The following is a 21,869-nucleotide window of genomic DNA, read 5'->3' as shown; positions in this document are numbered from 1 at the left end:
TTGCTTTAGGTTAAAAGGTATGAACACTTTAGAAGACAATTAAAGGGAATTGAAAACTCTGAGCCTCTGAAGATACACCTAAAACCTATTAGTCCTGGACTATGAAGCCTGTTAAAGAGACATACCTGTCTGTATTTTAGTAGGAAACCTAGCAAATAAAGTAATGAGCTACCAGTACCTTAAGTCACCAAATGCCATTAGACAGATCTAAAGGGAGTAAATGAGCAGAAATGAGACAGCTTCTTTAGCTATGCAGGCAATCCTATGTCTCTCCGTAGTCCTTGGAGAACACCTGCCTAGAAGCAGTGCTTGCTGTAAGATTTTCCTGTGGGGGGAGATTTAGTCTACCTGTCTTGGCAGGATGAGAAGACCCATTCCCCTGGTGGCATGCAGGAAGCTGGTGAGGTGGAAGGCTGCTTTTTGCTGTGCTGGTGGCTTTACCAAACCCAAAGGCAAGCCTTGAGGTTGAAGGTATTTTGCAACCACATATCTTCTTGGAGAAGCTATAGGGTGCTGCAGGAGCTGGTGTGTCTCTGTGTTAGAAGCTCTTTTGTTAAATGCCATACTCTCAGATCTGTAGACACTTGAGAATTGGGTACCATTACCTGTTATATTTAAATTAGACATAAGCTAAATTTAGACATGTATTTTACTCACTTAGTTACAGCTTACCAATGCTAGTAAATGTAAGATTAAAATGAATATTTTAATATGTCAAAGAATACTAGCACATGTGGGCACTCTTACCCAAATGGTGATGGGTTAAAATGGAGGTTACCCACATGTTTGTATTTTTCCAGAGCTGCTGTAATCTGGAGTTACAAGTTTTACAGATCTTAAAGCACACACAGAGAAATAAAACAAGCATACTGGGAAATCAAACACACATACTCACAGAGACATAAAGCAAGCATACTGTGGAAACACACCCATATACTCACACAGACATATTGAGGCCACATTATTCTAACAGACAGACAGATAAAACACTTTTAGGAACCTGTGCCAGCTGACCAACTTAAAAATCTTGGTATAGGCAGGAGGCAGAAGCCAGGGAAGCACAGAGGTGGTCCCGTTAAGGACCAGATTAGCAGACGTTGCAAGAGGGAACAGAAGCATGAGGACAGAAGAACTGTATGGTTTTAGAGGAAGGATGGGGGAAAAACAGATCCCTATCCATTGAGAAGTGGGAAGGGAGTGAGGAATGGGAGTGGGACTGGGGATGGGAGCACACATCCAGAAACCGTGGGCTTTTGGAGCTTTGTCTTTATGTTAGATGTTAGATAGCCCCAATTTAAAAGGATTTTTTTTTTTTTTTGTAAAAGGCAGCCCAAGGGCGTTAGAGGATCTGGCCTTGAATCTCAAGAGCCCACTTAGAAGTCTGTGCCAAATCTTGGGACTCAAGCCTGCCACTGTGCATCCGTTGGGACAGGGCTCTTAAGTCAAAAACGGGGGGTCATGAGAAATGAGTGGCAGACGTCTCTATCCACTCAGTCCCACCTCAGCAAGGCCTGGCTTTCTGCTTGAATTGGGAATTTGACACAATTGTGACTCTCATGGAAAAGCCCGAAAATAGACAAAAGATAAACGCAAATGGGTCCCTGGACCCTAGAGGAATGTACTCAAAAAGGAGAACTCGCCGAGATGAAGCTGATCTTAGCCTGGTGGAGAGTATGCACAAGAATGATGTTTTCCAACATGTGGCCCGGAGCCTGTGGGAAAAACAGCCCCTCCCTGTGGAACCTCCAAATGTTAGGTATTTTCTCGTAGACGAGCCTCTCTGCCAACGCAAATAATCCCAATCAGACAGAATTTTTTTTAAAAAAAAATATTTATTTATTTATTATGTATACAATATTCTGTTTGTGTGTCTGCCTGGAGGCCAGAAGAGGGCACCAGACCCCATTACAGATGGTTGTGAGCCACCATGTGGTGCTGGGAATTGAACTCAGGACCTTTGGAAGAACAGGCAATGCTCTTAACCTCTGAGCCATCTCTCCAGCCCGACCAAATTTAACTGAATTAAAAGACTCTCATGTTTAATAGATGGCCTTACTCCTGGGTGGCCTGGAGAAACATGGAGTGGGGAAGACCTGGAGACCACGTGTTTATTCTCTGGGGGGCAGTTTGAATAGCCTGTGGGAGTGGTCCCGGCCTTCCGTGGGGCGTCTTGGAGGTGGAGTTTGGACTGAGGCAACTCCGATGGGAGGGAGCTTATGCCAGGAGCTGGGTTGAAGCCCCCAGGCAAACAGGTTTGTCTGTGCTTGTGTTCATACATCTTTTCTTAGTAGCCGTCTATCAGTTACCTCCTTGCGACCCGGAACTCCTGTCTCTGCCTCTCTAGAGCTGGGATTAGAAATGTACCCTATCTCAGCTGACTTTTCGTGTGGGTGGTAAGGACTGAACTCAGGTCCTTATGCTGGCCCGGAAGCATTTTACCCATCGAGCCAGCTCCCTAGCCTGTCTGTTGTAGTACACGATCAGGCTTGTGCCATGTTGCAGACTCCGTTACTGTATGCTGTTCTGTTAGTGCTGTTGGTGAATGTTCTGTATTTTCTCAGTTAAGCCATTATGAATAGTAGTGTGATCCTAGGGATGTCCTAGGACGTGTCTTTCAGTGACAAGTGTTACATACCTGTGGGAGTCTCTTTAAGAGCAGGGCTTGGGATCTTTTGGGTTGTAGAGTGTGTGGGCTTTCATGAATACATTCCTACATGATGCCAATGGCATGTCTGCTGCTGAAGTGTGTGAGAGCTTTGGCTCTAGATCCTGGACAACACTTGGCATCTTATGTCCTTTCATTGCAGCTGTTCTGTTTATTTTGAAAAGGTGGATATGGTGGCTCTCCCAGCTGTTACTAAGCTGAAACAGGAGGATTGCCTGCAAGTTCAAGGCCAGGCCAAGCTATAGCATGGGGCCTTGTCTCAGAACCCTCAGGAAACAAAAAGTTTAAAGCCCTTTCCTGTGGTAAACTACTGAACACTTGGTTTTGCTGTCTGCTCAGTCTGTGTGCGGTGCTAAGGATTGAACCCATGGCTTTGCACTGGTTAGCACATGCTGTCCTTGAGGTAAATGTCCTCGTCTGTGTTCAGTTTTTAGATTCTGATGTCCTGATCTTGAGAACATATGATGTCATTCCAGAATAATATTCAAATTACAAAGAGACAGTGGAGATAGGCATGTTTAGAACCCTCAGACAAAACATGTCTTACTCGGATTAGATGTGACAGCTCTCAAAATAACTATGATATGGTAAATGAGTAAAGGGTAGTTCTCTAAATAATTGAGTGTTCTGCTCTGTAATCTTAGCTACCCATTGACATTTCTTTTTCCCTTCAGAAATAGAAATTTGAATTGCATAGCTTTTCTACAACTTTTTATGACAGGGTCTCTCTGTCTTTACATTTGTGTGTTAAAGAGTGTGTGTGTGTGCGCGTGTGCGCGCGCGCGTGCACCCTTGGGTGTATGCACAAACCTGTGCCACATAGAGGTCAGAGCATAACTTTTGGAAGTCAGCTCTCTCCTTCCACCATGTGGGTCCATTGATTTGAACCCAGGTCAGCAGGCTGGATGTTAGGAGCCTTCACCTCTGAACCATGCATTGATTTGAGGTAATCTCTCTGTATTGTGATCTAGCCTGGAATTCAGTAAGTACCTCAGGCTGGCTCCATAATTGCAATCCTTCTGCCTGTATCTCCTGAGTTATAGGAATACAGGGGTGAGCCACTGTGCCTGGCAAAAAGTCACACTTTTTTTTTTTTTTTTTTTGAGACAGGGTCTTTCTATGTAGCCCTGGCTGACTTGGAACTCATGTAGACCAGGCTGGCCTTGTACTCATAGACATCTGCCTGCTTCTGCCTCTCAAATGTGTACCACCACGCCAGGCTTATGCTGGTTTATAGGAAACACTTTCTTTTAATTTTTTAAATAAATTAATTTGTGTGTGTGTGTGTGTGTGTGTGTGTGGTTTTTTCGAAAGGGTTTCTTTGTAGCTTTTGAGCCTGTCCTGGAACTAGCTCTTGTAGACCAGGCTGGCCTTGAACTCACAGAGATCCACCTGCCTCTGCCTCCCGAGTGTTGGGATTAAAGGCGTGCACCACCACCACCTGGAAATTTTTAATTTTGGGGGGATTATAATATAACTACATAATTTCTACCTGCCCTTTTATCCCTCCAAACCCTCCTGTACATCCCAGCCTCTTGCTCTCTTTCAAACTTATGGGCTATTTTTCTGTAGTATTTTATTGGAAGCAGATAACTTGGGTCTGGAGATGATTTGACAGTTAAAAGCAATTTTTGTTCCTGCTGAGGACCTGGGTTTAGTTACTAGCACCCATGTAGTGTTCATAACTCTCTATAACTGCAGTTTTAATGTCATCTTTTGGCCTCTGAGGGCACTAGGTATACAGTTGGTGCATAGACATACATACTAGCCAAGCACTCACACACGGAGTAAAATAAATCTTAAAAAAAAATTGAACCGGGCAGTGTTGGCGCACACCTTTAATCCCAGCTCTCGGGAGGCAGAGGCAGGTGGATCTCTGTGAGTGGGCCAGGTGTGGGCTTTTGAAACCTCAAAGCCCATTCCTTAGAGACATACCTACTCTAACAAGAACATACCTCTTAATTGTTCCCAGTTTATTAACTGGGGACCAAACATTCAAACATGAGCTTATAGGGACTGTTTTCATCCAAACCACTACAAGGTGAAGCAGCCAGATGTGCACACTGGGTTAATCCCTTAGAGGGCATTTAGTTACCTTCACTTAGCCCAGCTCTTTCTGCCAGCTGGGTAGTGGCCTCCACAGCAGAAGGAACTGTGCCTCTTGGCTTCTTCAAAACTAGAGTCCAAGGCCAGTGAGGCTTAGTAGATGAAGGTACTTGCCCAGGCCTGAGGACCTGGGTGTGCTGGAAGCCGAGAACAACTGCAGGTGGTTTTTCCTTTCCACACTCGTGTTGTCTTGGGTGTGCCACACTGCACACACACACACACACACAGTCACAAAGAAACTGCAGTAAAAAGATCAAAACCAGACTAGAGTCTGAGCGGTGGCACGTGTAGGTCAGTGTAGGGAGAAGATGATGGAGTGAACATCCTAGTGTTGATTTTCATAAGACAGTGTGTCCCTGGGTGGCACAGGTGGCCTTGAACCCACAGTCCTGCCTTAGCATCCCCAGGTGTGCCGAGTGCGCTGCTGGATGAAAATGGTCCCTGTAAGCTCATGTTTGAATGTTTGGTCCCCAGTTAGCTCTGAGGACGGGGACTCCAGCCAGTGGATCAGGGAGTCCCTCTATCCCCTTTATCTGTGTGCTGTGGGCTAGCACGTTAGTGGTGCCAGTAATAAACGTTGAAGAATGTGTTCCGTTTTATCAATCAGTATTGATTGATTGAAACGAGGGAGAATTAAAGTTTAACAATATTATGTTAGCTTTTCAGGTGAAGGGCATGAAGTCTGTGCCAACTTTCCAGGATTGGCCGTGTTTCATTTGCCGACTTCAGTAGTCTTACATGTAACTCAGTCTTTTGTACCTTGGTTGCATATAATTTGGTTGCCAGCCCATAATTTTTAAAAAGTTCTGAAGGGTGTTGGAGATCATAACTGTCTGAAACTCTGATTCCAGGGAACCCAGTGCACTCTTCTGACTTCTGTAGTCACTGCACACACACAGGCAAAGCACGTTTACTCATAAACACATCTAGTTAAGATGTTTTGAAGGAGATCAGTACTGAGATACTAGTATTTACAAGTTTGACTGAATGGAATTGTGATGTCCCCAAGTTTAATTTCTTTTTTAAAAAAAATTTAATTAAACTTTGTATGTTTGCCTACCTGCATGTCTGTGCACTGCTTGTGTGTAGTGCCTGTGGGGGCCTGAAGAGGGCATTACATCCCCTGGAACTGGAGTTACAAGCAGTTGTGAGCTGTTGTGAGGGTGCTGGGAATTGAACCCAGGTTCCTTCTTCAGGAGCAGCCAGTATTCTTAACTGCTCAGCCAACTCCCCAGCCCCTGCAATTTTCATTTATAAGTTTGAAGTTTGGAGCCTGTGACCAGTAGAAATAGTCTGCCAGTGCTGGGCAGTTTCTTTAATTCCCCACAGACCCACATGGGTGAGTGTGTGTGCTGCATGTGATGAACTTAGGCAGTGAGCTCTGGCTCACGGGTTAAGGCACAGGGGGAGGTAGAGGAGGAAGATGTGGAAGCTGCTTTCTGTGTCTTGGGGTAGGATCCTTTAAGTCATCATGTCTCTGCAGGAGTTGTTTTGGTTTGTCACCTTGATTGAGGAGTGGGACAAGTGCTGATTGTGGGGAAGATGCCAATTCAGGCTGTACGAAGTCTCTTCTCAGAAAGTGTTCTCTAAAGCCAGGCAAGGCGGCTCACACTTGTAACCAGGTGCTGGGAAGCTGAGCAGAACTGAGGTCAGTCTGGTCTCCGCAGTGATTTCCAGGGCAAACTGAACTACAGAGTCTAAAGAAAAGCCTGTGTAATTCCAGCACTTGAGAGCTGGAGGTACATAGATTGAGAATTTGAGGCTAGCCTAGACTACATAGTGAGTTTGAGGTCAGCCTAAGCTAAGCTATATGCGATCTTGCCTCTTCCCCTAAAGGTCTGATAATATATAAATATTGATTATATTATTTAAAAATAAAAACAAGCTTTAAAAAATATGGGCAATTACAGTTTATGTGTCTGTCTAGATATATAATCCTGTATAGTAGAAACTATCATTTTCCTTTGTTTAATTTCCGTGTCTGTCTATATATATAATCCCATATAGCAGAAACTATTATTTTCCTTTGTTTAGCTTATTTACTTATTTTGGTTTTCTCGCAGGGTTTCTCTGTGTAGCCCCGGGTGTCCTGGAACTCCGTCTGTAAACCAGGCTGGCCTCGAACTCACAGAGATCCACCTGCCTCTGCCTCCCGAGTGCTGGGGTTAAAGAAGTGCTCTGCCACCACCGCCTGGGTGTCATTTTCTCTGTGTGTGTGGAGGCCAGAGGTCATCTTCCTCTGCCATCTTATTTTTTTTTAGGAAAAGGGTCTCTTACTGAACATGTTTGTAGACTGTCTGGCCAGCAAGCCTCCAGGATCAGCCCCTCTATACCCCCCCCCCCGAGTCTTGCTTTTATGTGGGTGCTGTGAAATCCAAACTTGTGCTCTTATACTTGAACAACAAGAATGTTACCAACTGAACCTCCTTCTTGAGTAAATTTATAACTCATAGAATTCACGACTTAAATAAAATTCTTTATGTGTTGTGTCATTTGGCATAGAGAGATTTTTTTTTACATAGCATCAGATAATAAAACAAGATAGAAAAATATTTGAAATAATGGCAGTGGGAATATGGTTCAGTTGGTAGAGTTCTTGCCTGGCATGCATGAAGCTCTGAGCCCCATCCATAGCACCACATATACAGGAAGTGTAGCGCATGTCTGTAATCCTGGCAGTCAAGGAAAGAGGCCCAGAAATGCAATATTGGGTCTAGAGAGATGGCTTAACAGTTAAGAGCTCAAAACCACCTAACTCTTGTTTCAGGAGACCTGATAACCTCTTCTGGTCTCTTTGGGCACCAGGCATAGCGTGGTGATACACAGACATACATGTAGGTGAAACGCTCATAAACATGAAATAAAATCTTTAAAAAAAAAAAAAAAAGAAGAAGAAAAGAGAGATGATTGGCAAGGTGGTGCACAACTTTAATCCCAGCTTTTCAAGCGGCAGAGACAGCTGGGTCTCTGAGTTTGAGGCCAGCCTGGTCTATAGAGTGAGTTCCAGGACAGCAAGGCTACAGAATGAGTCTTTGTTTCAAAGAAAACAAAAGAACAAAAACAAAACAAGATTATTTATCTTTTACTATACAGTTCAAAACTAGCCAGGATGCATGAGATCTTATTACAAAAACACCAAAAGCTAACAGTGAAATAATAGACAACCAAATTTAAATAAAGGCAAAGGATCTAAGTAGGCATTTGGCCAGTTGTCACACAAGAGGATGCCATCGGAGCTGCAGGTGAGAGCCGTGAAGACAGACTGTTGAACCACGGGATGACAACGGCGAAGAAAGAAGGCGATGGTAAGTGTCAGTGTGTTCTCTGGTGCTCATCACCAGATACAGAGGCTCCACTCCCACAGTCCCAACGAGAGAAAAATCACACACTCACACCAGAATTTACATGTGTGTGTTTAAGCTCCACAATAGCCCGAAGAGGAACCCGAATGAGTGCCTGTCAGCTGCTGATGCTTGTACGGCGGATGTAACACGAGACGTGTCTGTCCACAGCACATTGCTAGAGCATAATGAGGAATGAAGTGATGGCAGAGACCTGGCGTGGCTCAGTGAGTAACATGATGGCTTCACAAGCTCGAGGACCTGAGTTCAGATCCGCAGAAGCCACGGAAAAGGCCAGGCTGGTGTAGAGGCTTGTAACCCTGATGGTGAGGAGTCCGAGATGCTGGGACGCCTGCTGCCATGCTGATCTATCTACCCTTGGTTTTTGTTTCTTTTTCTTTGCAGTCTGTTTATTTGTTACCCCTAAAGACTGTTTTTTTTTTCTTTTTGTTTTTTGAGACAGGGTTTCTCTATGTGGCTTTGGCTGTCCTGGAACTTGCTGGCCTCAAATTCACAAAGATCCTCCTGCCTCTGCCTCCTGAGTGCTCTACCACTGCCCGGCTGTAAAGACTATTTTTGATAAGACTTAGAAATGGAAGCCCTCAGCAAGGACAGCCATCATTCTGAATAATCTGTTCCTGGCATTTTTCTTTGGCTTCCTTCATTTTCTTGTCCCAAAGTCTAGCATGTTCTGGAGACTCCTTGTTTTTCTTAATACACTGTACCTGGAGAAAATACATTGGCGTCTGTGTTATAGATGCTGAATCTTGGGTGCTTTGGTTCTGGGCTTCTCACCTTTTTTTTAAGGCAGTGGTTCCCAGCCTTCCTAACGCTGTGACCCTTTAGTATAGTTTCTCATGTTGTGGTGACCCTAACCATAAAATTATTTCCTTGCTGTCTCAGAACTGTAATTTTGCTGCTGTTCTAGTTGTAAATATCTGATATTTGACCCCAAAGGGGTTGCCACCCACAGGTTGACAATCACTGGTTTAAGGACTTTCTGACCAACATTGTCTTGAGAGAGTAAAAAGCCTTCAGATTCTGCCAGCTTTTTGGGGCCCGCCCGCTGAAACACGGTAGTGCCTGGCAGTCCAGGAACCTCCTCGCGTTTGCTTTGCACCCAGATTGACATCCACAACACATCCACGAACAGACTTGAGCTTCCTTTGTCCAGCTCCCTTTAGTCTATAACAGGAATGCCCCTACATAACAGCAGGCACTCTGCTGTGGCTCGAGACAACCTGCTTCCTGGAAAACCTTGTTTGATATCTGATGCCATAAAATAATCCCACACCAATTCAGAACTCTTGATTATAAAAAGGGTTATTTATTTAAGGGGAAAAATTTACAGATCACTGTCCTGAACAACAACAGTCCTCTGAGCGCAAACAGGAAAGTCTAACAGCCAGATCGGGAGCCAGAAGCAAGAGAGCGGTTCACAAGGTTCCCACTGCTTTTTAAACTGTAAGAGACCTTGCCCAAGTGGGCTGGTATCTTAAAGGCTATTGGCTGAAAGAGCAGAATGTGGAGCAGCTGTCCACTGATTCAGACCACGTAACTCTTGTGCTCTTCACCCAGTTACTTCTGTGGTCGTGAGCTTCTCAGAGACAACACAGCGTTTGTGTTCATCTTTCTCTTTAGAGGCTGGAAAGTAGCTTTCAACCTCATCTTGACATGGCCAGCTGCCTAGGAGGTGCTATGAAAAAAGAGTAGACACGTTGGAATTTCACTTTAAAGGGTGGAAGGTGCCTGATGTTATCCTCTGACCGCTACACATCTGTTAACACATACACGTGTGCACACTCACACACACATAGACATAAGCGTGCAACATATGTACAGGCACAAAATATTGTGCTAAATAAAAAAATCTCACAGAAGAGTGACCATATGTGAGTTCTGCTATATTAAATATCCAGACTAGGAAAAGCCATAGACACAAAATAAACTGATGGCCGACTGGGACTGCTGTGGGGAAATGGCTGTCTTGGGGGTGGCAGCCACGCGTGGGTTTTCTTGGGGAGGAGTAGTGAAGCTTTTCTAAAGTTGGCTTTACATACGGTTGCACAACTGGTAGGTACTAAAGTCATTGGCTGTGCACTGTAGATGGATGGATTGTATGGCATGTGGAGGAGTTTCACAGGCAGGATAGGACAAGGAAAACCATTCCTGGTCTGGGGGTTTGTGCTTGCCTCTTGTGTCCAGGAAGCCTCAGCAGCACATCAAGCCTAGTGTGGTGTTGGTGTACACCTGAAATCCCAGCATTTGGGATGTGGAAGCAGGAAGATCAGCTCAAAGTCATCTCTAGCCACATAGCAAGCTCAAGGCCAGCCTGGACTTCATGAAAAACTACCTCAAACTAATAACAGCAAAACCCTGGAGATATGATGTTCATATTGGTAAAAACGAAAGGTAAAAAGGAAAACACCTGCAAATGAAGCTTCAACTGCATGGGTCATTTTGCTCCAGCGGCAGAAGAGGGTGGACAAAAGGGACGCAGCAGGTTTCATGCCCGGCTCACATGTCCTTAAAAGGATGTGGCAGTTTGAATGATGTCCTTCACAAGTCTTGGGCATTTGATATCTTGGTCCCCAGTTGGTGCTGTTTGGGGAGGATTAGGAGGTGTGGCCTAGCTGGAGGAAGTGTCACTGAACAAGCTTTGAGGTTTAATTTCCTCCTGCCGTGTCAAGTTAGTCTCGTACCCTGCCTGGGTTTGAGATGTGAGGCTCTGAGCTGCTGCTCCTGTCGTGCAGCTGCTCCTGTCGTGGACTCTAACCCTCTAGAGCTGTAAGCCCAAAATAAACCCCTCCTGTACGTTGCCTTGATCATGTGTTTTATCACGGCAATAGAAAAGTAACTGAGACAAAAGAAGAGAGATAGAGACATTTTTTAGACATAATAGATTGAGGATTCCCACCCCAATATAAGGTATACTTAATTCTTTAAATGGGAGAGGAAATGAAAACATACAGAAGCTTCGGCCTACAGGAAAGACTGAAGGGCAATGGAAATATAAAAGACTGCATGGTTCTCTTACTTCCTTAAAAGACCCTATGTAGAGGATTTATATTTATATGTTCTCTGTACACATTCCTAGAATTCTACACATGATAACTAGAATTCTCTTTCAAATGCAGAAGAAACATCCACCAGGTAGGCCATATCCTGATCAGTAAATTCTTCCAACAATTTTCAAGATAGTGAGTAGCTGGAGGGATAGCTCTGCAGTTGAGAGCACTGTCTGTTCTCCCGGAGGATCAAGAATTGAGTCCCAGGGCTGGAGAGATGGCTCAGAGGTTAAGAGCATTGCCTGCTCTTCCAAAGGTCCTGAGTTCAATTCCCAGCAACCACATGGTGGCTCACTACCATCTGTAATGGGGTCTGGTGCCCTCTTCTGGCCTACAGGCATACACACAGACAGAATATTGTTACATAATAAATAAATAAATATTAAAAAAAAAAGGATTGAGTCCCAGCACCCACATGACTGATCACTGTAATTCCAGCTCTGGGGGATCTCATATCCTGTTCTGGCTGGCCTCTGTAGGTGCCAGACATTTATGTGATGCATATACATACTTGCAATCAAAACTGTACACATAAAAATAGTAAAATAAAAGATTCAAAATATTAAAAACTTAATAGGTTGTCTGATAATAGTAGAACTAAATTAGAAAATAATAACTAGAAAAAAGTCTTTTGCTCAAATATATGTCTGTCTACCATGTGTATGCAGTGTCTGAGAAGGCCAAAAGAGTGTCAGATACCCTGGAACTGGAGTTATATACATATGTGAGCTGCCTTGTGGGTGTTAGAAATTGAACCTGGGTCCTCTGGAAGAGCAGCTAGAGCCCTTAACCCCTGAGTCATTTCTCCAGTCCCGGTGGTTTTGGATTTCTGAGACTGGGTCTTGTTCATAGCTCTTAGTGAAGGAGCGGAGGGGGGAGGAGCTGTTGCGAGTTCTGCTGTCTGCAGGCTCCGGGGCAGGCAGAGCAGAGGATGCATGCTGGGTTCTGTCCCATTTCTGTGGTGTGCTTTGTTTTCCTTTGTAAATTATAGATTTTCAATTAATGGTTATTATTTCTTTTAGGTTTGTTTGTTTTTTTTTTTGTTTTTTTTTTTTTTGGTTTTTCGAGACAGGGTTTCTCTGTAGCTTTAGAGCCTGTCCTGGAACTAGCTCTTGTAGACCAGGCTGGTCTCGAACTCACAGAGATCCGCCTGCCTCTGCCTCCCGAGTGCTGGGATTAAAGGCGTGCGCCACCACCGCCCGGCTAATGGTTATTATTTCTGAGACAAGGTTTCTCTGTGTAACAGCCCTTGCTGTCCTGGAACTCACTATCTAGACCAAACTGGCCTTGAAATCAGAGACTCACCTGCCTCTGCCTCCTGAGTGCTGGGACTAAAGATGTGCATGCCATCACTGCCCAACTTGAATTAAAATTATTTAAAATCCTTTTTGGTTGTGTATGTTGGCACATACCTGCCACCCCAGCACTAGGTGTCTGAGGTAGGAGGATCAGCAATTCAAGGCAAGCCTCCCAAGTACTGAGTTCAAGGGCAGCCTGGGTTACTTGAGACACTGACTTAAGAAAGTTTCTGACTCTTATTTAGAGTCTGCAGGTTTAAAAATTCTGCCTTCCTAACATCATGTTACAGATTTGCAAGGATGACTGAGAGCCTTTCCATGGCTTCTTTGGCAGATTGTGTTTCTCCTGCAGAGATGAAGTTGATCAGTGTGTTTTTCCAACTTGACTTCCTCTAAGCCTCTCTATCAGTGATAGTAACAGATGGCCTGAGAATGTTTCCCCATATACTGGGCTGGAACAGATACCAGGCTGCCATTAGCCTTTTTAGCCACCCTTGGACTGTGAGGGATCAGGTAGAACACAGTGCTGGATAGAGCTTGCGCCGGTGACTGCAGAGGACAGAGATGGCACAGCAAGGCTCTTCTCGAGCACTCGAATTCCTCTTGTTTTGAAAGCTTGATCTGGTGTCTGAGGCTGACGTGGCACAGTTGGCTTCATCTTAATTGCCTCAGTTTAATCTAGTTTAACTAAATGATGGGCCAGAGTTTGTGCTGGAGGTCCTGTATAGGTAGTGGGAGAGCCACGTGGGCTCATGGCATTTGCTGAGCCTCAGTTCAGGAAACCTCTGTCCTCCCCCTGTAATAACTGGCTCCATGAATCACCTTTTTTTTTTTTTTTATGAACATTACTATTTTGTCTGCACATATGTCAGTGTGAGGATGTTGGGTCCTTTGGAACTGGAGTTACAGACAGTTGAGAGCTGCCTTCTGTGTGCTGGGAATTGAACCCAGGTCCCTTGGAAGAGCAGTTGGTATTCTTAACCTCAGAGCCATCTCTCCAGCCTCCCCATGGATCACCTTTTTTTTTCTTTTTTCTTTTTTTTTTTGTTTTTCGAGACAGGGTTTCTCTGTAGCTTTTTTAGAGCCTGTCCTGGAACTAGCTCTTGTAGACCAGGCTGGCCTCGAACTCACAGAGATCCGCCTGCCTCTGCTTCCCGAGTGCTGGGATTAAAGGCGTGCGCCACCACCGCCCGGCTCATGGATCACCTTTTAAAACCTATTCTTTATCATTGTAGTAAACTTCAGGGAAATTTGTTTTATAGATGGTCTCATTAAGTAACTCTGGCTGGGCTGGTACTCACTATGTAGAACAGGCTGCCCTTAAATTCAGAGATCCACCTGCCTCTGCCTCCCAAGTGGGATTAAAGGTGCCACCAAGCCCCTCTGAATTCTCATTGGTTGATAGTCTAGGGAGTCCGTTTGGGGTCTCATGTGTAAGGCTCGTGCTTGACTTCTGAGGAATCCTTACTGCCTTTTTGGAGAAGCTTGTGAGGTAGCGTCCTCCTGTCACTGGTGAGGAAATGCAATTCTGCGTTTGTGTACTGTGCGACGGACCAGATGTACAGAGCGCTGTGCATCACGCAGCCAAGGTGTGCAGTGTGCTGTTGTATCTAGATTCATGTAGTACGGTCAGTGACAGTGGCCTAAGGATACATCACTCAGGCTGTGTCCCTGTGTGTAAGCCACACCTGCTGACAGTCATTACTGTCGTAGGGAAAGCCTGTTTGCCGTCCTGGGAGTGGACTGGAGAGGTTCTAGTGAGGAGGACTAAGCCTTACACTTGCTAGGCAAGCACTGTAGCGCTGAGCTGAATCCCCACCCCCAACTTGAAGAGCTTCCAGTGGCAGCAGTGTTCCACTTCTGATGTTTGATGGCACTGTTCACTTTTGTACTTGATCATCCAGCTGGTGGCACAGCGCCTTCTGTGCTCTCCAGTCAGCGTCCTGGTGGAGACGGGTTGCTGTGTGGAGGGACATGAAGTAGCCCTGGCATTCTCAAGGCCTTGCTAATAATTGGGTTGGTGAAGTTCAGAAAGGTTTCTGATGATACTACACTATAACCTTACCTGAAAATTGAAGGGGCTGGAGAGATGGCTCAGCAGTTAAGAGCACTGGCTGCTCTTCCAGAGGTCCTGAGTCTAATTCCCAGCAAGCACGTGGTGTCTCACAACCATCTGTAATGAGATCTGGTGCCCTCTTTTGGCCTGCAGGTGTACATGCAGCTAATGAATCTTAAAAAATTAGAATTTATTCTATTTACACAAGATAAGTGCACACCTTTTAATCCCAGCACCCGGGAGACAGAGGCAGGTGGATCTCTGTGAGTTTGGAGGCCAGCCTGGTCTACAGAGCGAGTTCCAGGACAGCTAGGGCTACACAGAGAAACCCTGCCTTGAAAACAGACAAGAACTTCTCATGTGGGCATGACAGTACGTACCGTGTAGCTGCAGTCCTAGGACTCACGAGGTGAAGGCAGGAGGATGGCTAGTTTGAGGCCAGCTTGGGGGCCTCCTTCTTATAAGGAAGAGCAGCGTTTCTTGCTGGTTCTTATCCTGATTTTGTCTACTGAAGGAAGGATTGCCAGGGGAGTTTGAGAAAGGAATTGTAATCTTTTGAATCCTCTGAATGTATATAGGGCTCAGAAGTGTTCTGTGGTAGCAAGTGTGCTGAGCTTCCTGTTCCGCCTGCTTTCTTCCTGACGATTGCCCCTCCTCTTCTAGAGGTGCTGGAACCTCCCTCTTCTCTTCTACAGGCATGTGCTCTCCTCTGTTGCCTATTCTTGTTTAGGAAGTGATGGACTTTTTCTCACCCTGTTTTTGTTTGTTTGTAGGCATTTATTTCAGTAAAAGAAGGGTCCTAGGGGCTGGAGAGATGGCTCAGAGGTTAAGAGCATTGCCTGCTCTTCCAAAGGTCCTGAGTTCAATTCCCAGCAACCACATGGTGGCTCACAACCATCTGTAATGGGGTCTGGTGCCCTCTTCTGGTGTGCAGGCATACACACAGACAGAATACTGTATACATAATAAATAAATAAATAAATATTAAAAAAAAAAGAAGGGTCCTAGTTTTCAGAGGAAAGGATCCATGGGAATAAAGCTGGTCTCTGCCGTTTACAAAACAAAGTTGGGGGGCTGGAGAGATGGCTCAGTGGTTAAGAGCACTGGCTGCTTTTCCAGAGGACCCAGGTTCAATTCCCTGCACCCATATGGTGGCTCAAAACTGTAATTTCCAGGTGACCCGATACCAATGGTAAAATACCAGTGCAATAAAATAAAAATAAGTAAATTAAAGAAAAAGTACTTGCTGAACAAGCATGACAATTTGAATTCAGTGTCCCAGCACCGTCAGCAAAATCAGGCACAGGCACTGGGGACGCAGAGGTCAGAGAGACCCAAGGGTTGCTAGCCAGCCAGTAGAGTCGTGTTAGTCAGCTTCAGGTCCAGTGAAAGATCCTATCTCAGAAAATAAGGGGGAGAGCAATGAAGAAGACACTCGACATCCCTTCTGTCACATGCATGCGCGTGCGCGTGCAGACACACACACACAGTAAAAATAAAAAAGAGCAAAGTTGCTTCATACTTCGTTTATTTTCAACACCTGTTTTAGGGCTTGGGCTGTAGTACTTAGCATTAAAAAAATCAGAGTTAAAGTCTGGGGATTCCTTCTTCCTTAAGTGGAACAAAGGATAAACCTGTCCTTGGCCCTCTGAAGCTTTGCTGGTAGGACCTGCAGGCAGGAATGGTTTTCACATGTATTTACATCCTCAGGGACACACAGAAGTGTGGTTAGCCCATGACCTTCACGAGTGCAGGATTTTGACGTGTGGTAAAGGCTGCGAAAGCCCCGTGCCCGAGAGTCTCTTTAGGAGCTGCGTTGATTTTGGAGGCAGTGTAGCTTGTGACACTATCTACCCAAGTATGCTCACAGACTCAGAAGGGGCCAAATGTAAGTTTCCCCTTTTTTGTCTGTTCTTCAAGCCGATGAAGGAGTGTCAGATTAGAGCCTCTCTGGGCATCTGCTGTCCTTCCAGGGCTTTTAACTGAGAGTGCTCAGCATGCCATTGTCATATTTTGGGATATCATTTTTCTGAACTTCAACATTATTCAGATGCTAATGTAGCTGCTGCTGTCGGGTGGATGTTTGCAGGGTGGGCAAGCGGTGTGAGTGCCGTGGCTGCGATAAGTCTGCCCACTAGGCCCACAGGGGAGACGTGGAATGGCTGATGCAGTACTGAGCTTGGGGACTCTAACTTCTGTCCCGGAAGGAGGGGCCGCTTCATCCCTCGCATTGGCTCTGCACACGACACAGCCCTGACAAGTGACCGAAGTGAGCACTGAGTGGGTCAGAGACCCAACACCATCTGCATGTAGCAAGAGCTGTGGGGACTTCTGGGAAGGCGGGCCACAATAATCCACAGCTGCGAAATGAGCCTCTAGGCTGTCGGAGCTTCCTGTGGGCCATCCCTCAGTCCACAGGTGTCACTTTCTGAGTTTGCTTATCATGCCGGTTAATTTTCATTTCTGTGTATCTCTTGTGTCATGGGATACTGTCTCGCATGCTTGCCAACTTCTAAAAGGAATTTCATTACTAAAATTACAAAGGAATACCATTTATGTACTGTAAAATATTACAAAAATAAAACTTGTGGGCCAGCAAGCTGGCTCAGAGCGTAACTGCATTTGCTACCTGACAACCTGAGCTCCGTCTGGGACCCACATGGTGGAGGGAGAGAGCCAGCTTCGCCTTGGCATGAGTGCATCTTCCCATGGTGAATAAATAATGTAACGGGAGATCGTGCACGTGATGATTTGTATGGACGAGGAAGGACACCTTTGAAACGCAGCTTAGAGAGAGAGGGACCGTGGGGGCGAAGCACATAAGTATAAACTTGGAACCTAAACTGTTCGCATCTAAGATAAGAATGAACATAAATAAAACAAGGAAAACTCGTGCTAGAGGACAGAACACATTGCTTATTGTGACAGAAAATAGAAACCCTGAGATGCAGTAGCAAGAGGAAGTTCATTTGCCTTGCTTGTCCCACAGATGAGCAGGCTCAGCTTTGAAGAAGTAGGCTTACATTGATCCAGTCGAAAAGATGAGAAAGGATTTGGGAGTCGTTCACTAGCAGGGCCGTCTGTTGAGTCAGTCATTGCTTGGGAAGAATGTAGACTAAGCTCCTGTCTTAGGTGTACTATCAAACTGAGCAAGCACGGCTGCACACAAGGGACCCTGTGATTGTGGCAAGAAAGTGTGTCACAGACTCCAGGAATGTGGAGAAGGAGAAGGTAGGAGCCAGGTGGGTTGCTGATGAGTGCTCCAGGAAAGAAGGGAAGATGGGAGCCGAGCATGGACCAGAGAAAAGACTGCCTGAGTCTCCCGGCCGGGGTTTTGTTGATGGCGCACTCAGAGCTCTAGACCAGCAGTTCTGTTCTGCAATTCCTTTAGGTGAGCATTTAGACTCCATGTCTCAAAATGAGGCAGGATCCGTCCTTTTGGGACGACCACAGGTACTGGTTTGCTCACGGATCCCATCAGCTTGCCACTGTTTCAGAGTCTACAGAGTGCCTCTGTTGCTTTCCCAGCTGCTGCCCTGTTCCTCCATCGCTACCATGATTTAGACCAGCAGTGTTGAGCCTGTGGGTTGCAATCCCTTTGTAGGTAGAACGACCCTTTCTCAGGGGTCACCTAAGACTTGGAAAACACAACTATTTTGATGGAGGAAGGTCATCTGTCTATCTGTTGCTTTTATTGGTTAATTAATAAAGAAACTGCTTGGCCTGATAGGTCAGAACATAGGTGGGTGGAATAGACAGAACAGAATGCTGGGAAGAAGGCTGTGAGGCAGATGCCTCAGGCAGTCGCCATGCCTCTCTTCTCCGAGACAGATGCAGGTTAAGAACTCTCCTGGTAAAACACCACCTCATGGTACTATACAGATCACTAAATATGGGTTAAAGCAAGATGTGAGAGTTAGCCAATAAGAAACTAATGGGCCAGGAAGTGTTTAAATGAATAGTTTTTGTGTAATTATTTTGGGTAAAGCTAGCCGGATGGCGAGAAGCGGCCAGCCGCTTCTATCCTTATACAGAGTGGCACCCAACGTGGTAACTAAATCCACTTAAAAACCTGAGAGGGCTTCAAAAAAAAAAAGGGAGAGAGACTTATGAAGTAGCAATGAAAATAATTTTCCAGTTGGAGGGAGTCACCATAACATGAGGAGCTGTGTTAAAGGGTTGCAGCTTCAGGAAGGTTGAGAACTGCTACTTTAGAGCATCTTTCCCCACACTAGAAGGTTAGTTCCTGGCGTTGACAGACTAGGTTACTGCGCTTGCTTGGGTTCTCTCTAGCCTCTTGTAGCTTGCAGAACCCTCCCAGTGGTTCTTGCTTTGGTTTTTACTGAGTCCTAGGTGTTCCTCTGCGCTTGGATTTGTGGGGCGTTTTTGCAGCTCTCTGCTGTGTTCTCTATCCTTGCTGAAAACATTCCTGGTTGTCTGTTTTTACCCATCTGCCTGTCTCCATATACAGACTTCGAAGGACTTGAGGAAGCTTCATTTTCTAGTTTTCTTTCTTTCTTTTTTTAAAAATTTATTTAACTTTAATTTATTTGCCTTGGTGTGAAGGTGTCAGAGCTCCCCTGGAGCTGGAGTTACTGACAGTTGTGCTTCCGTGTGGGTGCTGGGAGTTGAACCCAGGTCCTTTGGAAAAACAGCTAGTGCTATTAACCACTGAGCTATCTCTCCAGCCCCTGTTTTTGGTTTTTGAGATGGGGTTTCTCTGTGTAGCCCTGGCTTTCCTGGAACACACTCTGTAGACCAGGCTGGCCTCGAACTCATAGAGATCTGCCTGTCTCTGCCTCTCAAGTGCTGGGATTAAAGGTGTGCGCAGCCACCCAGCCATTTTATGTTTTTATTTAGTTGCTGTCTTTGTTGTTCTGTTGCCTTTGAGGCAGGATGACGTGCATCGCAGTCTGGCTTCAAACTCATTACGGCCTTGATCTTCACCTACACTTCTCAAGTGCTGGGATCACAGGCATACACACGCATCTTGCCTAGCTGCTCTGTTTTCAGAGAACTTTTATGTGCTGATCCAGAAATAGAAGGCTGTGTTGCCACTCCATCCATGCCTCCAGATTCCCCACAATACATTGTCAGTAAGGTGGTGACTATCATAGTAGAAGGAGCAGTCTTGCCGGGTGGTGGTGGCACACGCCTTTAATCCCAGCACTCGGGAGGCAGAGGCAGGCGGATCTCTGAGTTCGAGGCCAGCCTGGTCTACAAGAGCTAGTTCCAGGTCTGTGTGTGGTGTGAAGACCAGGGATGATTGACTGTGCTAGTGCCAATTCATCACGTTGCCCTAGAAACAGTGTTTTCCTGACGCTCTTCGCAGGTTCACCAAGAATCTTTCCCCGGACAAGATCAACTTGAGCACCCTGAAAGGGGAGGGTCAGTTAACCAATCTGGAGCTAGATGAAGAGGTTCTGCAGAATGTGCTGGAACTGCCTACCTGGCTGGCCATTACCAGGGTCTACTGCAACAGGGCCTCCATCCGGGTGAGCATGGGGTCCAAGTGCCATTGCTGTCTTGGACCAGGAGGCTTATTTTCTTGAGGAGCAGCTGTCACAGGCCATGTCTCTGCTTTGTTCTTTCAGATCCAGTGGACCAAGTTGAAGACACATCCAATTTGCTTGGTAATGGTCTTTTATGCTTGAAAGTAATCTTTTGCGTTTTAATTTTCTGCCACCACCACCCAGCTTTGTTTGTTTTTTTAAATAATGATTTTTACCTCTCAAGATCTATCTTTGCATTTCCTTTGGGATCCAGACAGAAAGTAAGAAGCGTGGTTTGTGTTGGCTGGGGGCGGCTTGTAGCAGTCTGCTGTCTTGCTGGTGCTGTGCGAGCTTGTGTGGATGCTTAGTTCTGTGTGACTCTTCCAGTGTCTGGATAAGGTGGAGGTGGAGATGCAGACCTGTGAGGACCCTCGCCCCCCCAACGGACAGTCGCCCATTGCCCTTGCTTCGGGACAGAGGTTAGTGGCTGTGAGCCCAGGCTGGTTTCAGTTTGTGAGAACCGGGATTATACGTGTGCTGCACTTTCACACACACAACTACAGCAGATAGGTTAGTGTATCACACCCTATTTCAGATATCAAACCTCAACAATTACCTTTTGCCAGTCAAGCAAATCCCAGATGCCATATTGTACCTCTGTGTTACTAACAGCAGTATGAACTTGGGGACACAGAGTGTTGAACTGAGTTCGTTCCATTATATGGTAGCCCGGGCTCCCTTTGAATTCACTGTGGGTAGCTTGGGCTGGCCTTGAACTCCTGATCCCAGGATTGCAGACTGTGCCACCATGCCCAGCTTCCCTCTCACTTGACTGTCACTCACTGGGGTGCTTGGCTTTTGTGAACATCCATCGGATGTGTTTGTGAGGTTGTGTGCTCTCAGGGAGCACCATCAGATGTGTTTGTGAGGCTGTGTACTCTCTCAGGGAGCACCATCAGATGTGTTTGTGAGGTTGTGTACTCTCGGTGAGCACCATCAGATGTGTTTGTGAGGTTGTGCTGCTCTCTCAGGGAGCACTATCAGATGTGTTTGTGAGGTTGTGTGCTGCTCTCTCAGGGAGCACCATCAGATGTGTTTGTGAGGCTGTGTACTCTCAGTGAACACCATCAGATGTGTTTGTGAGGTTGTGCTGCTCTCTCAGGGAGCACTATCAGATGTGTTTGTGAGGTTGTGTGCTGCTCTCTCAGGGAGCACCATCAGATGTGTTTGTGAGGCTGTGCTGCTCTCTCGGGTGAACACCTAGGGATGGACTTGCATGGGGATAATGGTATATGGGGAGTTTTGATTATGGAAGAAACTGTCAAATTCTTCCCAACAGTTTACCAAATTGTATCTATTTTTAACGTTTTGTATATTTTTTTTCTTGTCCTGTATTCACATTCCTCTTTTGGGGGGAATATAACTAACTAAAGGAATATATCTTCTCGGTTTTTTTCTTTGTCTTTTTTTGAGCCACGTTATCACTGTATCTTGGCTGGAACTCAATGGCCTCTACTTCACAGAGATCCGCCTGCCTGTGTCTCCTCTGGGCTGGAGTTAAAGGTGTCCTCAAGGCGCAGCAGTGCTTTCGTCCTTAGAGAAGTATTTTTGGTGGCAGGGGTCGGTGGGTAAAGTGTGTGCTTTGTAAGCATGAGGTCTGGAGTTCGCATCGCCAGCTCCTGTGTAAGGCCAGACCGTGGGAACCCACTTGTAACCTCAGCTCTGGAGGTGGGAGAAGAGGATCCCCAGAGCAAGCTGGCTTAAATTCACAAACATCTGCTTGCCTCTGCTTCTTGAGTGCTGGGATTACAGGTGTGAGCCACAGCTGTTTTCATTATTGTTA

General features: G+C 45.8%; 1 protein-coding gene across 4 annotated transcripts in view; it reads left to right on the top strand.

Moving 5' to 3' along the window:
- The window catches only part of Uhrf1bp1 (UHRF1 binding protein 1), a 53,444-nt gene that overhangs the window by 6,938 nt on the left and 24,637 nt on the right, over positions 1-21,869 (top strand). Inside the window, exons 1-5 of one of the 4 annotated variants that reach the window (XM_038341679.1) lie at positions 7,770-8,076; positions 8,192-8,438; positions 19,867-20,029; positions 20,129-20,167; positions 20,414-20,505. In XM_038341679.1, the coding sequence (XP_038197607.1) occupies positions 20,438-20,505 (68 nt within the window). In that variant the 5' untranslated portion in view covers positions 7,770-8,076; positions 8,192-8,438; positions 19,867-20,029; positions 20,129-20,167; positions 20,414-20,437. Of the gene's footprint in view, positions 1-7,769; positions 8,439-10,343; positions 10,525-19,866; positions 20,030-20,128; positions 20,168-20,413; positions 20,506-21,869 lie in introns of those variants that run through there. The other 3 variants (XM_038341678.1, XM_038341676.1, XM_038341677.1) reach the window with 3 other exon arrangements.

This window comes from Arvicola amphibius, chromosome 9, assembly GCF_903992535.2.
Source record: "Arvicola amphibius chromosome 9, mArvAmp1.2, whole genome shotgun sequence".
Classification (NCBI taxonomy): Eukaryota; Metazoa; Chordata; class Mammalia; order Rodentia; family Cricetidae; genus Arvicola; species Arvicola amphibius.
The sequence above is the reverse complement of the archived record's forward strand: the minus strand, read 5'-3'. Positions and strand labels throughout refer to the sequence as shown.